Source organism: Macrotis lagotis, chromosome 7, assembly GCF_037893015.1.
Source record: "Macrotis lagotis isolate mMagLag1 chromosome 7, bilby.v1.9.chrom.fasta, whole genome shotgun sequence".
Taxonomy (NCBI): Eukaryota; Metazoa; Chordata; class Mammalia; order Peramelemorphia; family Peramelidae; genus Macrotis; species Macrotis lagotis.
In genome coordinates, this window is record NC_133664.1 from 93,691,176 (window position 1) to 93,714,864 (window position 23,689).

At 37.3% G+C, this 23,689-nt stretch overlaps 1 protein-coding gene across 8 annotated transcripts in view; it reads left to right on the plus strand.

Moving 5' to 3' along the window:
* The window catches only part of PRKAG2 (protein kinase AMP-activated non-catalytic subunit gamma 2), a 443,517-nt gene that overhangs the window by 360,188 nt on the left and 59,640 nt on the right, over positions 1-23,689 (plus strand). For all 8 annotated transcript variants that reach the window (XM_074193311.1, XM_074193312.1, XM_074193316.1 and 5 more), the window contains one exon: positions 849-951. In XM_074193311.1, the coding sequence (XP_074049412.1) occupies positions 849-951 (103 nt within the window). The remainder of the gene's footprint in view (positions 1-848; positions 952-23,689) is intronic.

Sequence of the window (23,689 nt, forward strand, 5' to 3'; positions counted from 1 at the left end):
GTCCCCCGGCTCTGACAGCATCGCCCCGCCAGCCCCTCTCTCCTCCCCCTCGGGGGCCTCCCGGCTACCTACCCCCTCATTGTCATTGTCAGCTCCCGCCCCCCTCCCTCGGAGTGGTTCGGGCCGAGGCTAAGGGAGCTCAAACCTACCGGACCGTACCACCCGCGGGCGACAGGGAAGAGAGGGGGGAGTCGGGACACGCGAGGGGCTCCGGCTCCCGCGCTCGCGGCCTCCTGCCCGGCCCAGGAGGAAGGGCTGCGGAAGCACCGGCCCAACGGAAGAGGCCGGCGCGGGGCCGCGGCCCTGCCCCCACCCCGCCCCTCCCTCTCCCCTCTCCCCTCTCCCCTCTCCTCCGCCGCCCCCGCCCAGGGTAGATACCAAGAGCGTGGGGCGGGGGGGCCGAGACCACTGCAGCAAAACGGACCGTTCCACCCGGGGAGGGCGAGGGGGGCGCAGACGAGGGCAGCAGCCGGGGGCGGGGGGAGGACTCCGCGAGCAGCGGCCCGCGGCTCCGGGAGGGGGGAGGGGTTCCCCGCGGCGGCGCCCGGCGGGGAGGTGTGGCCGGGGGGCCGGCCCCGCCTCCGGGGGCGGGGCCAGGGGCGGGACCGAGGCCGGCGCTCCGCCCCCCCCGGCCCGGCCCCGGCGGCTGAGACCGGAGAAATCGAGCCCTGTCAGGCCGAGCCCCGGCCGCGGCCCTCCCCCGCCGGCCCTGCCCGCCGCGGCGCTCCCCCGCCGGCCCTGCCCGCCGCCCCGCGCGCCCCCGGCGGCCGCGGCGGGTCCCCGGGACTCGAGCAGCCCGCGCCTGGATGCTGATCCTGTCCTCTCTCCCCCCTCCTCCTCCTCCCCAGGCGGCGGTAGCGGCGGCCGCGGCGGCAGCAGCAGTTGCGGCGGCAGCAGCGCCAGGAACCGCCGAAGCCGGCATGCTGGAGAAATTGGAGTTAGAAGAGGAAGGTGAGTGAGGCCGGCGCGTGCGCTCCCGCCCTTCCCTGGCCCCGGGGTCCGCGCGGGCGCCCCCGGGAGGGCTGAGGGGCGCGGCGGCCCGCCCTTCCCGCCGGCTCCTCGCCCGCGGGCCCGGGGGAGGCCGCGGCCCGGGGCGGCCCCGGGAGGGCCTTTGTCCCCGGGTGCCCCCGCCCCGGCGAGAGCCGCACCTGGGCACACGCCCATTTGTCGCGGCCACCCGCGGCGACCCCCCGGAGGGAGATTCTATAGAAGGAAAACGCCGGATTGTTTCTCCACGCCCTCGACCCACCCGTGCCCCCCTCGTGTCCATCGCCTTGCCCCCTAGTATCCAATTCCCCTCTATTCCGACCTGGCCTCCTCCACGCCCGCGGACCTTTTGCCGAAGCTGCTAGGATTCGAAAAGAAGGCGCTTTTATCCTCTTACAAACTAGTTCTTGCTACGGAGTACGAAGGGATCACAATTGGACGGCATTTTTTTTTTAGTCTCGGCATCTTCTTTGTAATATTAATATTGGGGTTTCGTACAAAAAAATCTTGGCAGCTCAGAAAATCAAAACTAATAATATTCTTCCAATGCAAAAGGATTATATAAAAGGGACTTAGATTTTCTCCCCCAAAACTGACAGACTTGAAACCCTGAAACAAAGAATGTGCCATGTGGATGCTGCCTAGGTGCCAACTTTTACTTTGATCCTGTTCATTCACTGTCAGACGATTAAGTAAATCACACATTTTATTAGCTTTATGATATTAAGCAGATTCCCTGCTTTTGTTTTTTTTTTCTTTTGGTTTTAGTCACACTGCAGCGATTCCATTGAGGTATCTCCCCAGACGATTGTTTTATAATAAACATAATAAAATTTGAATTTCTCTATTCAGTGCCTTCAATGGGTTGAAATAGCGTAGTATAAATTTTACTTGCTTATTTCATCCCACAGAAAATAACCTGGCATTTTCATTATGAATACAGAAATTTTAGTCTTTATGTAGCATCTTACCATGGCATAGATTTGATCATACTTCAAGTCAAATTGTGACCCCTGTGTGTAGAATGATGTATAGCCTACCTAGTCTCTCTCACAAGGACTGGAAGAGCCCAAAACAGGAGTTACCTTTGTTCTCTAACTCAGTCATAATCTGCACCTTCTATATGTTTTTGCTTTCAAAATATTGAAAGGAGAATAGGGAAAATGAGAAATATTTTAGTTAAGAACATCACCAATTAATATACCAAATACACAGGCCTGGAGATTGTCATTTGTTTGCTTTTTACTAAAGTTATATACAACCGATTTAACCTGTCAGGTTCCTCTTCAACTCTTAACTGGTTAGAATTTTCTCTTTATTTTTTCAATGATATAAGACATTTCCAAAAACAAGTTCACCTGCTATGTTTCATTTAATTGTATCAATTCAAGTGATGGAGCATCTATTACCTACCTTCAAAGAGTATATATTCTACCTTTCATTCTTCTGCTACTTTCATTCTGTACCCATTGACTTAAATAACTGGTCTGAATACAGTTTAGGGTTTGAGGGTTTCCACATCTAGACTGTCTCCTTCTATTTTACTTTCTCATAGCTTTCCCCTGCAGTAGCTCTGTCCAACTTTTCTGAATTTTCAAGGAGAATTAAACAATGATTTGTAACAGAACTGAGCAAAAAGGGGCAGTGTGTTGCTTTCTACATGAGTTCCCTTTGCAGTGGTGGACTGATTGAGTCTTTATAGCACTGCTTTGTTTCCATTGAACTTTTAAATTGCCTATTCATCCAAAATGGGGGGGGGGGGGGGATGAACATCAAACAGAATTTTACATTTACTTAGACAAAAACAAGTTTTACAGAAGAAGCTGGACATTATACTTTTAAAATAAGAACTGATGTTGCCAACATGAATAATAGTTTCACTTCTATCCAGGAGGTCTCCTTTTAACCTTTAAACATCTTTTCATGTATTACTGTCTTTACGTTCTTAAAACAGGTACAAAAATACATGTGTAACTAAACTTCAAATGCCTATTACTAGAAATAGTATTTTCTCCCTCTTAATTGTTTATGACTATGCCCAGGAATTGAAAATGGCTTGGAGGTAAGGGGTAGAAAGAGAAGAGTAGGAAGGATAGGGAGGGAGAATGTTCTTTTAAAATCTGTTTTAAGAAGAAGAAGAAAAAATAAGAAAGCTTTACTTAAAAACAACTAAGGATCTATTTAATTCAAAATGGTTTGTTTGGGGAGGGGGAGGTTGAGCCTCATATTGAATTCCCAGTATTGTGGCACTTATTTCATAGGACATCATAGGCTTCTGGCCTTTAGTACTGAAAGGAACCTCAGAGCTGTAGTTGAGCCTTCTCCTTTTATAGACAACGAAATTAAAGCCCATAACTTGCCCAAAGTCACACTGGCAGTAAGTAACTTTGTTTTGACTGCCAGTATATTTGGAAATCAATCTCTCTTCTAGGTGTCACAGAGGAATCAAGCTTTTTCCACTTTTGGAAAATCCCAAAACATAAGCTTCTTGACAGTAGGGACTTGTCAAATGTTTTTGCATGTCCAGTATCTCCTAGCACAATACTTTATATGTAGTAGGTTCTTAATAAACATTTACTAAACTGATCTTTTAAAGAAACACCTGTCCCTCCAAATATGGTTTTAATTTTTTTTTTATTCTATTATTCTGTCTTAAATTACAGATTCATTTCCAGGGCATGGATCTAGTTCTGTACTCTTTGTACTTCATCTAACTACAGCATCTTGGATTTATAACTGGAACTAACTTTAGAGGTCATATAATCCAGCCTCTTCATTTTCTAGATGAGGAAACTGAAAAGAAAAATGGTCAAGGGAATTTAGTCACTCTATAGTGAATAAGATTCACACTGAAGTTCTCTGAACCCACAACCAATATTCTTTTCATTGTACCATTTTGCCACCTTTAAATAATCAGTTAACTCTGAGGCTTTAATGGTTATAGTCCAGCTGGTTATAGTAGAGTACTGGTTTGGAGTCAGGAAGACTGCAGTTCAAATGATTCTTTTAATGCAATAATTTTTTTGTCTTGAGCAAGTTTATGAGCCTCAGTTTCTTCATCTATAAAATGAAGATGATAATAGTAACCAGAGAACCTACCTCATAAGGTTGTTATGAGGTTCCATTGAGCTAATATAGGTAATAGGCTTTCCAAAGCCTCAAAACAGATCTAAAGTCAGCTATTCTCATTAAAACCGCCTTCCTTTATCGAGTCTTAAAATATTATCCCAGGTATTTTCTACTGCCATCCTAGTCATCCTCAATCCTAATTTTGTCTCTTTTTTCCATTTTCTGATTTTTGCTTCTGAATTTTTCATTCTACCTTAACTACAATTTTGAAGCCACCTTTCCCACACTCAAGAAAGAGCTAAAATGATGGTGTCAATAATTAATTAATGAATAGCTAGAATTAATAGATACAATGGTTATAGATAATTTGTTTTTTTTTAAATTGCCCATTGTTGTGTAGTTCCCTGTTAACCAAATGCTGTCTCAACTCTCTTAGCTAGTTTTCTTCATTAGTAATTAATCTCTTCCCCTCTTATCTTACTATCTGCACCCATCATACTGTCTCCCATCATAAGGAAAAGGATATTGATTGACTCAGCTCCATCTACCTTGAACAGTTTTCTTACCTTGCTTTTCCTAAACACATCTAAAATTATTGAGATTACTGTCTAGATCTGTCAGGTAGTTTAAGAAAAGATTTGCACTAATCCACTGTAATCATGGAAACTGGGACATTTTAAAATTTGACCTTTGGCTTTCAATTTAGGGAAGACATCTATGGCCATCCACAGAGCATTGGGTAAAACTTGACAGATGAGAACAAAATTCTCTTACTTGGCCTACCATCAGTTATACTATTTAACTATATCCAAAAGGCTTGGTCTTCTCTTATCCAAGTTGACCTATACACATATATATGTATATATAAAACACCTTTCTCATTCCTACATATGTTCTCTCTTCATATGTTCTTTCTAGGCAATTTCAAGATAATGAATTATTGAAGGTTATTAGGCATAATGCGAGGGTTAGTGACCTCTGGTGGGCAGAAATGTTCTGAGGACAGAAACCATCACATCATTTTAGAGTTTGTGAGTAACACATCTTTGTACAAGGGCTAATGGTCCATTGTCTAAGCTTATACCCTCCTAGACTTGTTAAGAATATTCATGACTTTCATTTCAGCCCATCTCTACAGAGTTTGATTTTCTCCCATAGCTGGCTCAAGTTTCTTTTTGTCAATAAAGTCTCAGTAACTAGAAATTCTAAGCATAGGTGGGGAAATACATTTTATACCTGGAATGCTGTAGGAACTTTGTTACCCCTATTAGCATCCGTAAGACCTTACTTTCCCAGAGGGCAGAGAGAGTCCAATGTGACATAGAGCACTGACCCAAGAGACTCACAGTCAACTCTGAATTGTAATGAGGATCAAATGAAATAAAATAATTTTAATCTTAGCCTAGCACAGATAATAATTTTATAAATGTTAGCTATGTTAGCTCACATGAGGCCTTTTCTAATGACACCATTATTAGTGCTGCCTTCCTCTTAAAATTACTTTGCATACCTTTAGATCTAGTTTGTAGATGTATGCCATTCAAAGACAAGGACTGTTTTATTTCATTCCTTGTATCCCTAGCACTTAAAGAGTTTGTATTGAATTCTAAGTTCTGAAGCATCATATAAATGTGAGCTATTATTACCTACCCTTTTTTTTAAAGATTTTTATTTATTTTGAGTTTTACAATTTTTCCCCCTAATCTTATTCCCCCCTACCCCCCCACAGAAGGCTACCCTACCCCTTTCAAAAAAGTATTCATTTTTCACATTTATTTAAAACAAAATTTGAATGCCAATTTCCCTCCCTCCCACTTCTCCCCACTCATTAAAAAGGCAAGAAATATGCCATCAAATCTTTGTATCTCCTCCAGTGCCAATGTGGGTATTTTGAATATATTAAGTGCTTAATAAATGTGGAAGAGACTTCTTCCCTATGATATGTCTATATGTAGTCATAGTATGCCACAGTAGTCATAGTATGGTCATAATGACTCCTTATTTCTACATGGCATTTTACACTTTTTTCAAAGATATATATGTGTGTGTGTGTGTGTGTGTGTATGTGTGTGTGTGTCTGTCTGTCTGTCTGAGGCCGGATATGAACTCAGGTACTCCTGACTCTAGGTCTGGTGCTCTATCCACTGTGCCACCTAGTCGCCCCAAAGTATATTCTTGTTCACTTTAATTGCACTTGGTATATTTTAGGCACTTAATCTTTTCATAAAAGTATGCCAAGCATTAAATTCATCTGCTAAATGGATCAGGTCCTTGCAAATGAAACTGGCAATGTAAATAAACTTGGAAGAATAGACCATATTCCCAGAGTGGTGAGAAACCCTTCCCAACTAAAAATGTAATTTGCTCTAGCATCAGAAGACTAAAAATATATCCAATAAGTAATTGAAGAACTGGAAGGCAGTCTTCATGCAGAGGAAATGTGGTGACTTACTTAAAATGTGCATTATCTGAGTGGAAAGGCTTTAAGGTTTCTCTTTTGTTGCTGTGATTGCACTTGGGCTAATGTTAGAGAAAAGGCGAGCTGATTGAGCTCTAATTATAGAGGGTGAGAGTTGTGTTGGGGGAGGGGACAGGTTGAGGATCCAGTTTAATCTCAGGCTGCATTTTTATAGCTTTCATTTATTGCTCTCTTCAAGCCCACTCTCTCAAATGTCTTTGTGGGAACTCGATTCCTATGGCTTAACACTAGTCATCTGAGTTTGGTGCCATCAGCTTCTTGTTTCAAGTCTTTTCAGTCTGTTTACTTGTATCCTCTCCATTCTATTCTGCTTCATTTTCCTTGAAATGAAATGTTTAGAAACTGTCAAGAGCATGACCTGCCATGTCCATCTGTCAATTTTTTTGTCTGTTTTTTGGTAGCCTCCAAATTGACCACAAAAAACAATTTTGAAAGTATAATGAAAATAACAAAAATAGCTATTGTATTGTAACACTTTTTGCTTTGTAATCACTTGACATATATTATCTTGTTTGATCATCACAGCTAGGGTCTTGTAAGGTGGGTGCCATTGATGTCCTCAATTTGAAATTGAATTTTTTTCTTGTCTCAGGAAAATTTAGTCTATGCTTTTAAAATATATTTATTGAAAATTGTGCTAATTTGGTTGGACTAACTTGTGCTTTGGCTTAAAAGAAAGGGATAGTAGTCACAAAAAGAGCTGATGTATAGTTTTAAAGGTTTGCAAAGTAATTCGCGTATATTTTCCCAACAGTTCTGTGAACTAAGCACTTCTGTTATTCTCATTTTACAGATGAGGAACTGAGAGAGAGGTAAAATAACTTGCTCCCACAGTTATACAGGTTGTAGTTGTTAGAGAGATTTTGTTTGTTTGTTTCTGAAGTCACTATTTAATGCTGTCTTTACTGTGTCCAGCTGTTTCTCCAATATGGCTGACAGTCTAGATCCTATAATTTAGAAGTCCTTTTTCAGCCACTGACCTTTGATTAGTTTCTGATTCCCTTCTTTTGGGACCCTCAGTTATTTCTTTGCTAATGTTTTATCTTGTCATCAGGTCTTATTGATTCTTCCCCCATGATGTTGTTTACAACTGTCCTTTTCCAATCTGTCTGCCACTAACCTAAATCAGTCCCATATCTTTGCCTGGACTATTCCAAAAACTTTCCTAAATTGTCTGAACCACCAGCTCCCTACTTTTTCCTCCCTTCCCCCTCCTATCTTATTACCACATAAGTTTAACATTCAGCCATTTCACACTTCATCTCTGCTTTATCTCTGTTATACTTCCCTTGTACTTTAACTGCTCACCATCACCATTTGTTTTCCTCACTTGTGCCTTTATTCATTCTGTTCTTTCCATCTAAAATGGACCCCATCTCTACCTTGCACCCCTTCCCATTATCTACATTTTGAAATCCTGTCCATCCTTTAAAATCCCACTATTTAACATGAAATCTCTTCTGATCTTCCCAGCAGGAAGCCATTTATGATTATGCATTGTCAATTATTTGTTGCTTATGTCTTTTTTCCCCTCTGAAATGTTATATAGGTCATATGTAGATAAGTAAATATATATGAGTAGATATTCTTGAATATCTGTGCCTTCTTTTTCTGCCCCACAAAAATCAGATCAGCCCAAATTAATCCCTTCTGTATTTCAATTCTGAATCCTCACTTTTACTATTTGACTACTACCAGCTGCTCTTCCTTAAACTCTTTAGCACTTACCTATACTAGTTGCTGGGGCTACATGGGAAAAATTAAACAGCCTCCACCCTCTGGAGCTCACAGTTTCCCAGCTATCCAGAGAGGTGTAGATAGCATTTAACCAAAAGAGTAAAAATAAAGGATACCCAATGTAGTACAGTATAAATTCAAGAGGAAAAGAGTACTAACCTCTTGGGTGTAGAGTGTTCAGAAATGACCTTTCCAGGAAGCTAGAGCTTATTAGAGCTGGAGATGAGGAGAGCCCATTCTAGACTTTGAGGACCAACTGTGCAAAATTGGAGAGAAAAGAGAAGGAACAACCTCTAAGCCATCTGACTGACCTGGATGGCAATGGGAGTGATATTGTGCCATGGAAATACTATGCAGAGAGCAAATAGTTCAGTTTTGTGCATTTCTGTGGTGATGTTGTGTTTCCTGAAAATTATTATGTTATAGAAAACCTGTCTTGTAACATCCCTGAAAAATGTTTGCCTCCATCCCTCCCTCCCTACCAGACCTCTGAACGTTTAAAGACTATCTTGGGGACTCACATCTTGCAAACTTGATAGGACACCTGGCGCTGCTGCCTACAAGGGCAGGGAAATAGAGGCTAGAGCCTGTCAAAGAATATTATTACCCACAAATGAGCTTATTATCCTGGAGCATCCTGTCATAATCCATTAAACTACATTAACCCATCCCTTTTAACACATACATCACACCTTGTTTCTCTATATAAACATAGCATATCTCCTCATTAGCTCAGTAAGGATGAGTCCACATGCAATAACCTTGCAATTGCATATATAAAACTTCTAATGTCCCTTATAACTTTGAGTCTTTCTTGAGAATTCATTCACTATTCATACCCTAAACTTCATCAATATTAACTAAAACTAGAAAGTAGATGAGAGCTATAATGTAAAAAAAGGCTTTTACTACCAGATTTTTAAAATTTTATCTTAGAGGGAAAAGGGAACCTCCGAAGAATTTCGAATAGGGGAGTAATCTGATTATATCTGTACTTTAAGAATTTCATTTTGTCAGTTGAGAAGCAAGATGACAAACTAGTAAACTATTACAGTGGTGGAGGAGAGATTCAGTCATAAAAGCTTCAAGTAGGGTGGAATTTATATAATTAGAGAAAAAGAAATAGATATAAAGGATAGACATATATATGTATATGTATAATTGGAGTCTTCTACAAAACTTAATAACTGAATAAATATGGGAATTGAGAAAGGACAGGTCAAGGATGACCCCCAAATTTATGAATGTGGGCAGATGGAAGTATAATATTGTCCATAATAGAAATTTGAGGAAAAGAACTGATTTAAGGGACAACGTAATGAATTCTGCTTTGAACATGTTGGTTTCAAATACCTGTGAAACATAGGTGGGTAATAAATTAACGAAAAGAATTTGTTCATCACTATGCATGCCAAGAACTATGTGAGGCACTACATTACAAAGAGAGGAGAGATAGCCCCTCCTTTTAAGGAGCTAATATTGGAATTGGGGAAACACTGCATATAAATGGAGTTCAGGAGAGACATTTGCGTATGTCATATGAACATTTTAGATGCTGCTTGTGATCTAAGGATGATACTCTCTTAGGGATGGCAGAAATATTCCTAAATTCAGGCACTTTCACAGTGACAGAACTAAGAAATATACCTGGAAAGATGTCATTTTCTCCATTTAGGATTGTAGGTCCCCAGGCTCTGGACCAGGTAAGGTGCTCAGAGTCGTGTTCTAGCAATTCAGGAATTCGAGGTTTTAGTTCTCACTTAAACTGCAGAATCCTATTAATATGGGGAAAATGTTTTGGAACTTGCAAGACACCCAGCAGCAAAAGTATGATGATAATGAGATACAGAATGAAGAAGGAAGGCTAATGAGTCATGTTACTAGTAAAGGGTTAGGAACCCAATGCTAATTAGAGACAGTGATAGAGAAATCAAAATCAGATTATCAGACAAGAACACAAAAATAAGAGAAGTTAGGGCAAAACACAAATGGTTAAAAAAAAAAAGCTACATAGGTTACTCCTCAGTAATAAAAACAAAAGCATCTTGTGCTTATCATCACAAAGACCTACCTGAGCAGCTTCGCCCTGCAGGTGGCTTAATGCTGAACCCTGGCTCACAGATGATTGTTTTCTTTCTGAGTCCTGACAAAGAAGAGCCACAGGCTTGTGGTGGAAATTGGGTTACAGTTCCAAGTGATAACCAAATCAAAGCCTGATGGGAACCACTTCAGGTTCTTAAGCCACTGATATTTATTTGTAATTTACCTTTAACCAAGGAAGGGGGGAAGTAAGGGAAGAATTTACTACCTATCAAGTCCAGTGCTAAGTGCTTATCAGTTATCTCATTTGATCATTTGAATTTGAACTGTTTTATAGTCTTGTGTGTTATACAGTATTTGTGTTATTGTGTTACAGTATTTGATATTGTGTTACAGTATTTGATATTGTGTTACAGTATTTGTGTTATTGTGTTACAGTATTTGTCTTGTTGCTACCTCTTTTTTATATTGCCTTTCTAATAATCTGTCTCATTGTTTTCTTTATTTCTAAGATAAGAAAACATAAGCTTTTCCCCTGTGGCATGCCTGCCTAGAACTTGCCAATAGATGGAGATTTTCACAAAAATCAAACACCATGAAAATAGAAATATATTAAATTTATTTTTGATCTGCTGCTTAATAACCATTATGTAATGTAAATTTTATTTGGAGTTTGAACTTATGTTTATTTTATGCCTATTAAGTACATTAATCTTTTATTGTTATTTTTAGATCTACTTTTATTTTTAACTCTACTCTTCTCATTATATACTTTTAACATGCATTGAACATCAAAAAAGACAAACTTTTAAAAATATATAATATAAATATGTGGTTTATAAGTGACATATAAATTACATAATTAAAAACATATATACATATATAATGAGTAATATTTTCTATGTAGGTTTGTGATGAAATCTACGTAAATTAAATTAGAGAGTAGCTTCTATTGTGGTAGTAGTTTTATTTCTGTGCTTTTGAGCACAATTTTTAATATATAATTTTTTTGAAATCTTTAATGTGCTTAGGAGAAGGGGGAAATATGAAATGTGTAGACTTTTTAAAAATAGGATTTTGAGCTAGAAGATTACTTCATTTAATCTCATTTTTACAGATGAACAAACTGAGTCCTGGAGAGATACGTGATTTGTCTGTATAGTATTCTAGAGAAAATTGAACAATTTCATTTGCTTTTATAGTTAAAATTTTTTTTTGATCTAATGCCTTTGATAACCTTTTGACCTTAAATAACATTAACATGGTAATATATTTTTGCTCCCAAAAAATGTAATTGAAGCTCTTGGTCCACCCAAAATACAGAAAATTAAATGCTTTTTTCTACAGTGTAGGAAAGGTTCAGTCATTTCATTTGCCCAAAAGTATAATCTCACAAGATGGAGTAGACATATTAATATTTTAAAATCTTCTCCAAAATTCATTACCCTTCACAGGGAAAAATTAAAATGTTGAAACTTGGGAGGCTATCAATGGCACATTAGCATTCACCTAGCCTCCCAAGTTTGTGATATTAGGGTTATTTTTTAATGTAAGACTTAAGAAAGAAAGAAAAATTAAGCCAGTTAACCAAGCCATTGATAGAAATGGAGAAGAAGAACAAGCTTAATGGGTTTGGGTCATTGCATTTTATGTACCTGGTGGAGACGTCTTGGAAATGTAGGCTTGAATTTCAGAAGAAAGAAAGGTCAGAAATATAGATTTAAGAGTAATCTATATAAAATGACAATTGAGAGCAAAGGAGAGAATTTAAGGAGGGAGGGGGAGAGAGAGAGAGAGAGAGAGAGAGAGAGAGAGAGAGAGAGAGAGAGAGAGAGAGAGAGAGAATGAATGGAGGATGGCAAAAAAAGAACAATTTGGAACATCCATTTAAGGAGTCAAGAAGATACCTGTTGGACTTATATAATCCTAGAAGTCTGAGAGGCAGTTAGAAATGTAGAAATGCAAGACTGGTGGTTACCAAAGAATTTAAGACTGAATATGTAGATTTTAAATCTATGGGAGCTTTTGAGATCATCAAGCAAAGTAGTATTTAGAGGGAGAAGAGCCCTGTGGGATATTCCCTATAGTGGGTATGACCTGAATGAAGATTCAGTGAAGCAGACTTGGAAACTGAGAAGTAATAGTCAGATAGATAGGAAAACCAAAAGAGTAGTATCCCAAAAACCTAGAGTGAAAAGTTTCAAAGAGACAAGAATGATGGACAGTGGCAGAGGAAGCAGAGAGGTCAAGGATGAGATTGAGAAATGGTCATTGATTAAGTCATCATTACTGATTTTTGGAGATAACAGTTTCAGCTGAATGATGAAATTGGAAGCCAAACTACAGTAAAGAGAAAGTGAGAGTAGATGGTAATGTAGTTGAACTTGTCAAGGAGTTGAGTCACAAAAGGTAGGAGTGATGTGAGCTGATGGCAGGGATGGATGGATCAAATTGGGGAAAGAGGGAAGAGTAGGTTGAAGATGGCAGGGAGACAAGAGCATGTTTGTAGGCAGTAGTAGTAGAGGAGGAGCCTTTAGGAAGATATTGAAGGTAGTGAGAATGGGATGAGGAGTCAGTAAGTTGGAGAAGATAGGATGGAATAGAACTAATTACAGATATAAAAGGGTTAGTCTTGGCAAGAAGAGCCATTTCTTTATGAGACAACATTTTGTTGAATATTTCAAACTGGATGTCCTGTAGCCATGTCCTACACAGTTCATACATTTCTTCAGATCTACCCCTTTCTCAGACTTTCCTAGTAACCTTCATGGTATTTCCACCCTTCCTGTCATCTAGATTCAAAACTGGGGTATCATCCTCAATTCCTCACTCTCTTTTACCCCACATATACAGACAGCTGACAAATCCTATTGTTTCTACCTCTCCAATGTCTTTCATTTACAGTGCGCACTCAGATATTGTGATTTCTGTTTCCATTCTACAAGTCAGTACCCTAGTTCAGATCATCTCTTCTAGGCCACTAAAGCAGTATTCTAATTGACCTGTTTGCCTCTTCTCCTGTTCATCTTCCATACAGCTGGCAAAGGGATTTTTCTAAAGGGTGTTGCCTCTGACAAACTGATCTGGAAAAGACCTTTATTTAGATAGGTCAAAGTCATCCACTGCACACTGGGTCATCACAAGTTGTCTTTATTTTTGTTTTTGCCCCTCAATGGACTTCTGTGACTCTGGAAGAGAGAGACTAAGGTGACGCTTTGCACAGCTCTGCCTCACTTAAGTTCAATTCATGCATAAGCCAAGACATCACCCCATGATATCACTGGTCCTCTTCAAAAATGAAGGTAAATGGGCCGCAGGTGGCGCAGTGCACAAAGCATGACCCTGGAGTCAGGAGGACCTGAGTTCAAATATGACTTCAGACACTTAATAATTACCTAGCTGTGTGGCCTTGGGAAAGCCACTTAACCCCATTGCCTTACAAAAATCTAAAAAAAAGAAATGAAGGACAAACAGTAACAACAAGATTTTAATTTACCTATTTATGCCCATTTTTTCCTCCCTTATTGGGATGCGAGCTTCTTGAGTCCTGGGACTATTTTAGTGCTTGCTATAGTAAGCATTGAAGATTAAAGTAGCAAATTCAGTGGCATTGTATAATTGTGCAAGACCAGAATACCAATATAGACAAATTCTATTTGACTACATAAAGATAAAAGACAAACAAGAGCTGACCCTAGGCACGGCAGTTATCCATTAGTTTTCCTGTTTTTACCCTTTCTTTGCCCTTTGCACCACCACCCCCCAGCCTCCCAGATCTGCTACTTACTAACTGTGTGATCTTGGAATGATCACCTAATCTCCTTAACATAAGTTTCCTTCATGGATGAAATGCACTTTAGGAATAATAATAATACATATACTATCTCTCTCAATGCGCTGTTAATGTACTTTGTTAATAATGTATTTTGTAAACAGTGGAGCACATATGAAAATATATTCTTTCTTAGCCACCTGGTATTCTTTTTTATCTTTGATTCCAATATATGCCTCTCTTCCATCAAATCTTCTTTTATAAGAAAGAAAAATAATTAAACAAAATCAACCAACCCAGAAACCTTTCTAACAAAGATAGTTTCTGCTTACTTCCCTCCTCATCAATTCATACAACTTTTCTTGTTTCTCTGAATTGTTTCTAACAGCACAGTAATATTTCCTTACAATTTGTTCAGCCAATTCCTCAGTCTAATGAATCCACTTGCATCCAGCTTTTTTGCTATACCATACTTCTTCTATACCATCTTCTCTTCTGTCAAACAGGAAAGAATCAGATATCACTAATTTTCAGTGAATAATATAAATACTAGTTATATTATCATAAAAGGTGTTAATCTCATAATTGTATAATACTTCCTTAGTTTTTAAGGTGCTCTCACAACATTTCTCATTTGGATCTTACATCAATCCTGTGAGGGCAGATGTTATGGTAATATGATTCATTTGATTAGACTGGGCCTTATGGGGTTAAATAGCTTGCCTAAAGTCTCAGAGCTGGGGTGTTTTTTGCCTCTTAAATAATCAGGTTTGAGTTTATTTATATATTGTGATTTCCCCAGTTGATCTAAACTCCTTGAGGACAAAGATCATTTTTTCCAGAATTTATCAATGTCTTGCTTATTAAATGTTCACTGGAGTAATAAATAGTCCTGTTTAAAAAAAAAAGAAAATGAGATTAGTCTTTGTAGGAACTGGACTTGATGAAGCCAAAATGAAGTCATTCTGCCCTTTGGTGATCATTGCTTCCTTGCTTAGAGATTCTCTGATGCTCCCTTCAATGCTTTATCTTAAGCTGTCAAGCTTGTCAGCTGATAGGTTTAATTATACTATCACCTTTCTCAAATTCCCTCTAGAAAGTCATTATTTGGGATCATTAATGTTGTATATGCTTGATAATCCTGGAAAAAAGTAATTTCAAAATTAATCCATTTAAAACAAAAAAAACCCCCAACATTTCTACATTAAATAATAAAAAAGTTTGAATATCTTGAAAATTAAACTAAAAATTATCAAATTGATCTTATTTTATATTTAACAGAATTGAAGTTAAAATTGCAGTCATGATAATCCCTTGAAACAATAAAGTACTGATTTTATTTGTAATTTTTAAAAATAAATTTGTATGATAGCCTTCACAGAAGGAGGAACTTACTGTGTGCAGACCCTGTGTTAAGCACTTTACCAATACCCTTTCATTTGATCCTTTCTGCAACCCTGGAAGGCAGGTGCTATTATTGTCCCTATTTTAACTTATGACTTGCCCAAAGTCATATAAGTAATAAGTGTCTGGGAATGGATTTGAATCTTAGGTTTTCTTGACTCCAGGCCCATCACTTTATTAAAGTTTCTACCCAGTGGCCCCACTTGGCTTTTGACAACTTTTGTTCCTTATTTAATTTTTATGATACAATCTTGAAAAGAGGAATTGCTACAAAAGTATTCAAGGGACTTTTTTTTATTTATCCTCTCTTCTTTGATACTCAGATCATTTTTAAAGAACCTACCTAAAATTTAAATGTGAATGGATTAAACAATTCAGTAAAATAAAAGAGTGGAAGATTGGATAAGAAAACAAAACTTCACAATCCATTGTTTACAAAAACCACAATTAATAAAAACAAAGATATACTCAGAATAAAAATGAGGAATTGAAAAAGATTTATTGTGTATTAGGTGAATTTAAAAAAGCAAACAGGAGTTGCAATTATGTTATCAGACAACAAAAACAAGCATTAAAAGATACAAAGGGATAAACAAGGAAATGGAATTACACTGAAAGGAACCATAGACAATAAATCAAACCTATATTCTCCTATTGCCTTACCATCTAAATTCATAAAGGAACTATTAACTGAAGTAAAAGAAGACATACATAGTAGTATAATAGAAGCTGATGATTTTAATGTCCTTCTCTTGGTTTTGAGTATACCTAACGGAAAGGTAAGCAAAAGGGAAGAGATAGGATTTAACAAGTTGTGAGAAAGACTAGAACTATAAAACTTTCTGCATCTTCTAAATGGATATGTTAAAGATTATACATTTTTCTCAGTAATTTTACAAAAATTGATCATATATTAGAGCAATGTAAAAAGGCCAAAAAAAATATATCTCATGTATACTATAACACAGTAAAAGTAGTATCACTTCAGGAACCAAATCAAGAAACACAGACCTTAATGCATATTTAACCATGAAATCCTAAATAATGACCAGTCAATGAAAAGATCACAAAAACAATAATTATGTGAAATAAAATGATAATGGTGAAATAACATACCAAAATTTCTGTGATAGAGCCAAAGAACCTACCTAGAATCCAGGAGACAATAAGTAGAAGACTAGATAACATAGAGAATTTACTTAGTAGGCTTGATAGACACTAATGTTAAACAGGAAAGGATGTTTGAATTATACCACCTGTATAAGTGATTAGTTTATTAATGAATTTTTTGTGTTGTAATTGTTTTTTACTTTCTGACACAATTGCAGTCTCTGTCATAGCTAGATTAGAAAGCTGATATAATTTTGAAGACCTGCTTCAAAATCCACCTGTGGTACTTCTAGGTCTATCTCTTCATCTTTCAGTGCCCCAGGCAATTCTTTTAAGACAAAATTGATGATTATAAACCAAACCAATGTGGCCAAAATCCGAAGGAAACAGAGAAAAAAAGATTTACAGCAAGTTTCTCTAATAAAAGCCTAATTTCTCAAATATATAGGAAACTAAGCTAGATTTATAAAAATAAGAGCTATACCACAATTCACAAAATGGACAAGACATTACAGGCAGTTTCAGAAAAAATCAAAGTATCAATAATCACATGGAAAAAATGCTTTGAATCACTAATAATTACAGAAATGCAAATTAAACCAACTCTGAGTTACCACCTCACACCTAAAAGATTGATTAACATAGAAAAGAACAATGGCATGCTGAAAGGAACACTGAAAAATAAATCAATTAATGGATATAGATTTTTAAAATAAACTAATTAGTAGTGTGGTAAATTGGTCCAATCATTCTAAAAAACAAACTGAAACTATTTCCAAAAGTTTATAAATCTGTACATACCCTTTCACATCCAGCAATACAAGTACTAGGTCAGTGCTCTAAAGAGATCAAAGAAAATGGAAAAGGAACTATATGTACAAAAATACTTAATAACAACTCTTTTTGTAGTGGCAAAGAATTGGAAATTGAGGAGATAACAATCAACTAAGGAATGGCTGAACAAGCTTTGGTTTATGATTGTGCTGGAATACTATTGTGCTATAAGAAACAATGAAAATGATGACTTTAAGAAAATGAAAAAACCTGTATGAATTGATACAAAGTGAAATGAGTAGAACCAAGAGGGAACAGCAAAATTATAATCATAATCAACTATGAAAGACTTAACTCCTCTAGTAAATACAATCCATGATGAAACATCATCTTCAGAGAGATAACTGATGAACTCTGAATACATAATTTTTTCATTTTCATTATTTTTCATGGGTTCTTTTGCAATATTGCTAATATACAAATATGTTTTATTGGACTTCACATGTAACATGGGTATCATATTGCTTGACTTCTCAGTGGGTGGGGAAGAGGTTAGACAAAAGGAAAAATTTTGAAACAAAAAACTAAATGTTAAAGAAATAAATCAACAAACATTCTTTTAAAAAGCAAAAAATTTTTAAAAACCCTAAATTGTTGAACAGTTACTAATCTTTGGTAGAATGAGCTCCCTCTAAAAAAAAAAATCAAAGGTCTAGATTAAAAGAAAATACAAACTCAGTCAGGTCTGGAATTAAGATAATGGGTGTGTGCAAGTTCTTTGTTCCAGACCTGTGATTTTAATTTAGCAATGCAAATCAGCAACTGTTCTATAGTTTATGGTGTATAGTTTTGTGGGCCTCTAAGAATTTTAGCGATTTGAATGCTCCCTTAATTCAAAGAAAAACAATTAAAATTATCTTGGGTCAGACTTTATCAAAGACTTGAATCCACCTTCTTGATTCTAAAGGCTGATTGTGGACATCACTAAACCAGAATACTTCTCTGCTAGAGACATTTGGGAAAGAAAATTTTTAATAATAACATAGCAAAAGTGATGCTAAAATTATAGCAGATGAATTTAATAGTATTTTACAAAGCAAACTTGTATCCAGATATATGTGTGTTTGTGTATGTGTGTATAAAATTATTGTCATTTCTCTCTCATCTGTGGCTATTAACAAGAATAATATGACTTAAAATCCATAGATTTTTGTAACTATTCTTTAAGCCTTGTCGACTAAGCAAAATCAGCTTGATTTCATCTCAACCACATGTTCTTATGCAGAGGTGATAACAATCAGTATACTTGCTCATTTGCCTCCTGAAAAACAGGTATATGAAAAGTAGTAAGACTTAATTTTTCTTCCATTTCCTCCTCTCTTTAAAAACAGAAAAGTCAAGTCCTCTGATGATTGAAGTTAATTTATGATGTTGCTGATAGTTACTAACTATGAAACAGACTATTTGCTTCATGGTTTGCTAAGACTGTAGTTGCAGAGGAAAATTAAATCTTAATATCTTCATAAGTTCAGGAGAAAAATAACTTTATCCACCTCCCTTTATAAAGGTGAAAAACTATTTAGCTATTAACTAAGGAGTTAAATGCAAATTAAGTATTATTTGGTGCAGTCTACCCTACAGGCATAGCTATAGTAATAACTGTTGATTGAAGGGAACTAATGTTTGTCCATCTGATAACAAAGAATTCTCCACATACTTAACACTGGAAGCACTGCCTCTACAGTTTTAACTAAATCACACATGATTGCTTGCTTCCAACTATTCTATGGAGAAGAATGAGTTCCATTCCCTATTTTTGATTATTGTTTTCTTTGAAACTGAGGACATGGCTTTCAGTAATTCTAGAGAAACAGACTTGTCATTTCCAAGTTTCCCTGTGACCAGGACACCAAACTGGCAGCCAAAATTGTGGAAGCATACCCTACTTTATGTCCCTCAAATATTGTTAAGCTAATTTAGTATGAAGAAAGTTATAAACTATAATACTCTTGTGGGTATACCTTTATTTTGTGATTAATCTCTTACATGCTTAGATCTGATTGCCTTTTCTCAGTTCTCATAACTCTTCAGCTTTTGACACTGTTGACCAATCTCTCTTCTGGTTAATCTTTCTTCCATTGCCTTCCATAATATTACTCATAAGATTTTTAAAACTAGATTTGGAAGGGATCTCAAAAATCACCTAATCTAACCCCTCAATTTATTGATGAAGAAGTTGAAATGCTCAAAGAGTTTAAGTCAGTAGTAAGATTTAAATTTCAAAAATAGTGCTTTTTTCCACTATACCTAACCACTTATACTCATTTGCCTTTATGTTATCATCCATCTCTTGAGGCTTCTGATCATAGAACCCCCCCCCCCCAGGGTTTTGTCCTGAGCCCTCTTCTCTTTTCTTTCTATAATTTCTATACTTATATATCATTTGCTTCCATGGGTTCAATTATCTAATCAGTGCAAATGACTTCAAAACTATATGTCCAATTTGAACTCTTAATTCTTAACTGTTTGTTCAATATGTCCAAAACTGAACCGCATAATCCTTTCCTCCTAAATTTACCTAATTCCATTGAGAATATCATCTTCCTAATCCAGATTTGAAACCTTGGAATCACCCTTCATGCTTTTGTTCATCATTGCCTGTGTTCAATCATTTGCCAAGTCCCTCCTTATCTACTTTAACATCTCCCAACTTGCAGAGACATCCCCCCAGTTCAGCACAATTTGCCTACACTCTCGGCTATAATAATGACTTCCTAACTCCTTTTTTTATTCCTAATCTCTTTCATTTTTAGTGCTCCTTTGCTTAATTGCCAGAATCTTCCTGATGCAGACTCTGACAATGTCCTTGGAGCCTTGCTCCAAGACTAGAGGAGTATTCTCTTGCACTCTACCTCTGGAATAAAATTCAAGCTCCTCAAAACCAACATTCAGTAGCATAAAATGTAGTACAGGTCATGGCAGTAAGAGCAAGTAATTAATTTTTTTAAAGTTACAGAGCACTTTCCCCACTAAAAGAACTGATCAAAGCAATTAAAATATTTTTGAAGCTGTTTTCATGTACATAAAATAATAATACCAGGCTTAAAACTGGTGAGATAAGAATGGGGAAAAGGGGATCACAGCTTCATGTGTTCACCTCTCTTGGCAAACAAACATATTGAATAGGCTAATAGGTTACATATTTGATTAATAAAATGATTGTCAATTTAAGACTGCAAAAATTCATAAGTATCACTGTTAGAATGAAATTATCTTCCATTTTAAGATGCTAGATCACAATGGTGTACTACTGAAGATAAAGTTGAACTTCAATGAAGCTATTCTGAGACAGTAATAATTCTTTTAATTAAAGATTTTATTTATTTTGAGTTTTACAATTCCCCCCATCTTACTTCCCTCCCCCGCAACAGAAAGCAATTTGTTAGTCTTTACATTGTTTCCATTTTGTACATTGATCCAAATTGAGTGTGTAGAGAGAGAAATCATATCCTTAAGGAAGAAACAAAGTATGAGATAACAAGATTGGACAATAAGTTACCAGGTTTTTTTCTAAATTAAAGAGAATAGTCCTTGAACTTTGTTCAAACTCCACGGTTCTTTATCTGGATACAGATGGCACTCTCCTTTGCAGACAGCCCAAAATTGTGTCTGATTGTTGCACTGATGGAATGAGCAAGTCCATCAAGGTTGATCATCACCCCCATGTTGCTGTTAGAGTGTACGGTGTTTTTCTGGTTCTGCTCATCTCACTCAGCATCCCTCCAGGCTTCCCCGAATTCCCGACCCTCCTGGTTTCTAATAGAACAATAGTTCTATGACATACATATACCACAGTTTGCTAAGCCATTCCCCAACTGAAGGAAATTTACTTGATTTCCATTTCTTTGCCACCACAAACAGGGCTGCTTTGCAAGTAATAATTATTTACATTTTATTGACTGATCCATAAGAAGATAGTAGTTTTTTTTCTTGTAAATGACATTCATAGTAATTTCCAACATTTATGTAGTTCTATAAAGTTTATTCAGCTTAATTCTACCTGTGTGATATCATTTAATCTCCATGACAGTTCTGTGATTCAAGGACTCAAGTATGGTCCCTATTTCACAGAAGAGGCATTTGGAATGTCCATGGCTCCCCTCTGGGCAGTTGCAGAAAGTAATTGTCTGAAGGGGTTCAAATGCAGACCTCCCCTGGCCCCAAGTTTAGTATTCCCTTTTTTTTTATTCTTTTTATTTTAATTTTTTAGTTTTTTTCCAAGGCAATGGGGTTAAGTGGCTTGCCCAAAGCCACACATCTAGGTAATTATTAAGTGTCTGAGGCCAGATTTGAACTCCGGTACTCCTGACTCCAGGGCCAGTGCTCTATCCACTGCGCCACCTAGCCGCCCCTAGTATTCCTTTTACAGTCAATTTTGTGTATTATCATTTATGAGTCTCAAAAATGAATGTTAATTTTTCAGTTCTTTTTTTATGTACTCTATCACCACCAATTATTTTACTGAGGATCTCCTGGATGGATGGCAGTGAAGCTGAAGTCATGAGACTTATGCATTTGTAAGATTTGTACCACATTCTTAAGAAATCTTACCATCTAGCAGGAATACATTGAATTCACAGATGTAAAATATTTTATTTACTTCAGCCAGCACTTATTAAGTATCTATTCTTACTGAAAAACAGTATTTGGCAGAGAAGAGATAAAGTTCAAATTAGGCCAGTTGCAGCCCTTACCAAAATTATAGTCTAGAAGGAAGAGAGGATACATTATACACTTATACAAAATAATTCACAAGTGTATAACAGAAGTATATGCAGAGTGGGTATGTGAGGGTTAAAGGAGGAAGATATGGCAAACAAAAGGAATATGAAAGAACAAAAATTGATAAAATCAAAACCAGATGATTAGAATTGATAAAATTCCACAACCTGGAAGAATAATAGCTGCAATTAAGTGAAATCTGTTTTTAGCAAACATAAACCAAATGATTAGAATTGATAAAATTCCACAGCCTGAAAGAAAAATAGCTACAATAAATTAAAATCTGTTTTAACTAAGGGATCCACTTAATTTAATAGTGGATTTGAACAAGAAGGCCAAGAAAATTGTTCTGGTTTGGTGCTAGACCTGAAGTTTCTTTAAAGCATAACACTTCTCACTAGCAGCTTTCTCAGGTTGCTTCAGTGACATGAAGAAGCTGCCAACTTGGAGGGGTGGGGGGAAAGGAAGGAAGATTAAGGGGAAAATTGTAAAATTCAAAATAAAATCTTTAATTAAAAAAAAGAAATTATTAAATACCTTAACTTGAAAATGCATACCAACAATTCTGATTTAGGATAATGGAAAAGAAAAAGTTGCCAACTACTTAGCAGAACCATATGCCTTTTTCCCCATTCAAATATTATTTCACATGAACTTAATTTTTCTATACTTCCCATTTAGAAATTATAAGTTCTTATGACAGATGTATTTTTAAGTACTATTAGGCAATATTATTGGTGCTTTCTTTTTCTCTGAAGCCCCAGTCATACCTTTAACCTTAAACACTTTGATCAAGACCACTCTCCTTCCAGATAGCCTCTGGAAGGCCTGGTATCCTGAAGACTCATAATAATATCCAGAGAGCCAGATGTGCCTGGAGTTGAACTCAGCCCAGGTGTGCTTCTAGGCAGACTTGGAATATGCCTGACAAAAATTGCACCATTGCAGCAGTAACTCCTCTCTCTGACATTTTCAGTTAAGTCCGGTGGGGGGGGGGGCGGGGACCAGTCACTTTAGATTGGAAGCACCAGCAGCTTTCTAAGACTGAGGAAGGAGAACTTGTTTGAACTTTTCTATCATACTTCCCTCAGCTTTCACTAATCATATATATGAACAAGGTCCCTGGGTGAAGGCCAATACCATATCATCATCATCCTGAATTCTCTAATTACAAGAGCGTCCAGTGTTTCAGGTAATGGGCAGGACCAAGAGATCTTGCCTATATTCTCACAAAGGTCACATTGCAGGAAAACAAGTTCCGTGATGTGGCAGAGAAAATCTGCAAATTAAATATGTAAATGGAAAGATGAGAAAAGAATCAGACTGACTGCTTCAGACCAGTCCACTTGAAGGTAGTACCACCCCCATTCATATTCCAGGCAAGAACCCAGAGGCTGATTTCTTCAATGATCTGCTATTTCTTTAACTGACACAGACATTGATCAGTAACATGTATTCTGAAAGCAGGAGCATAGAGAAAGTCCCACTTTGGGACCAAGATCTCTCCAGAAATCTGACTCAGATGGTTTCAACAT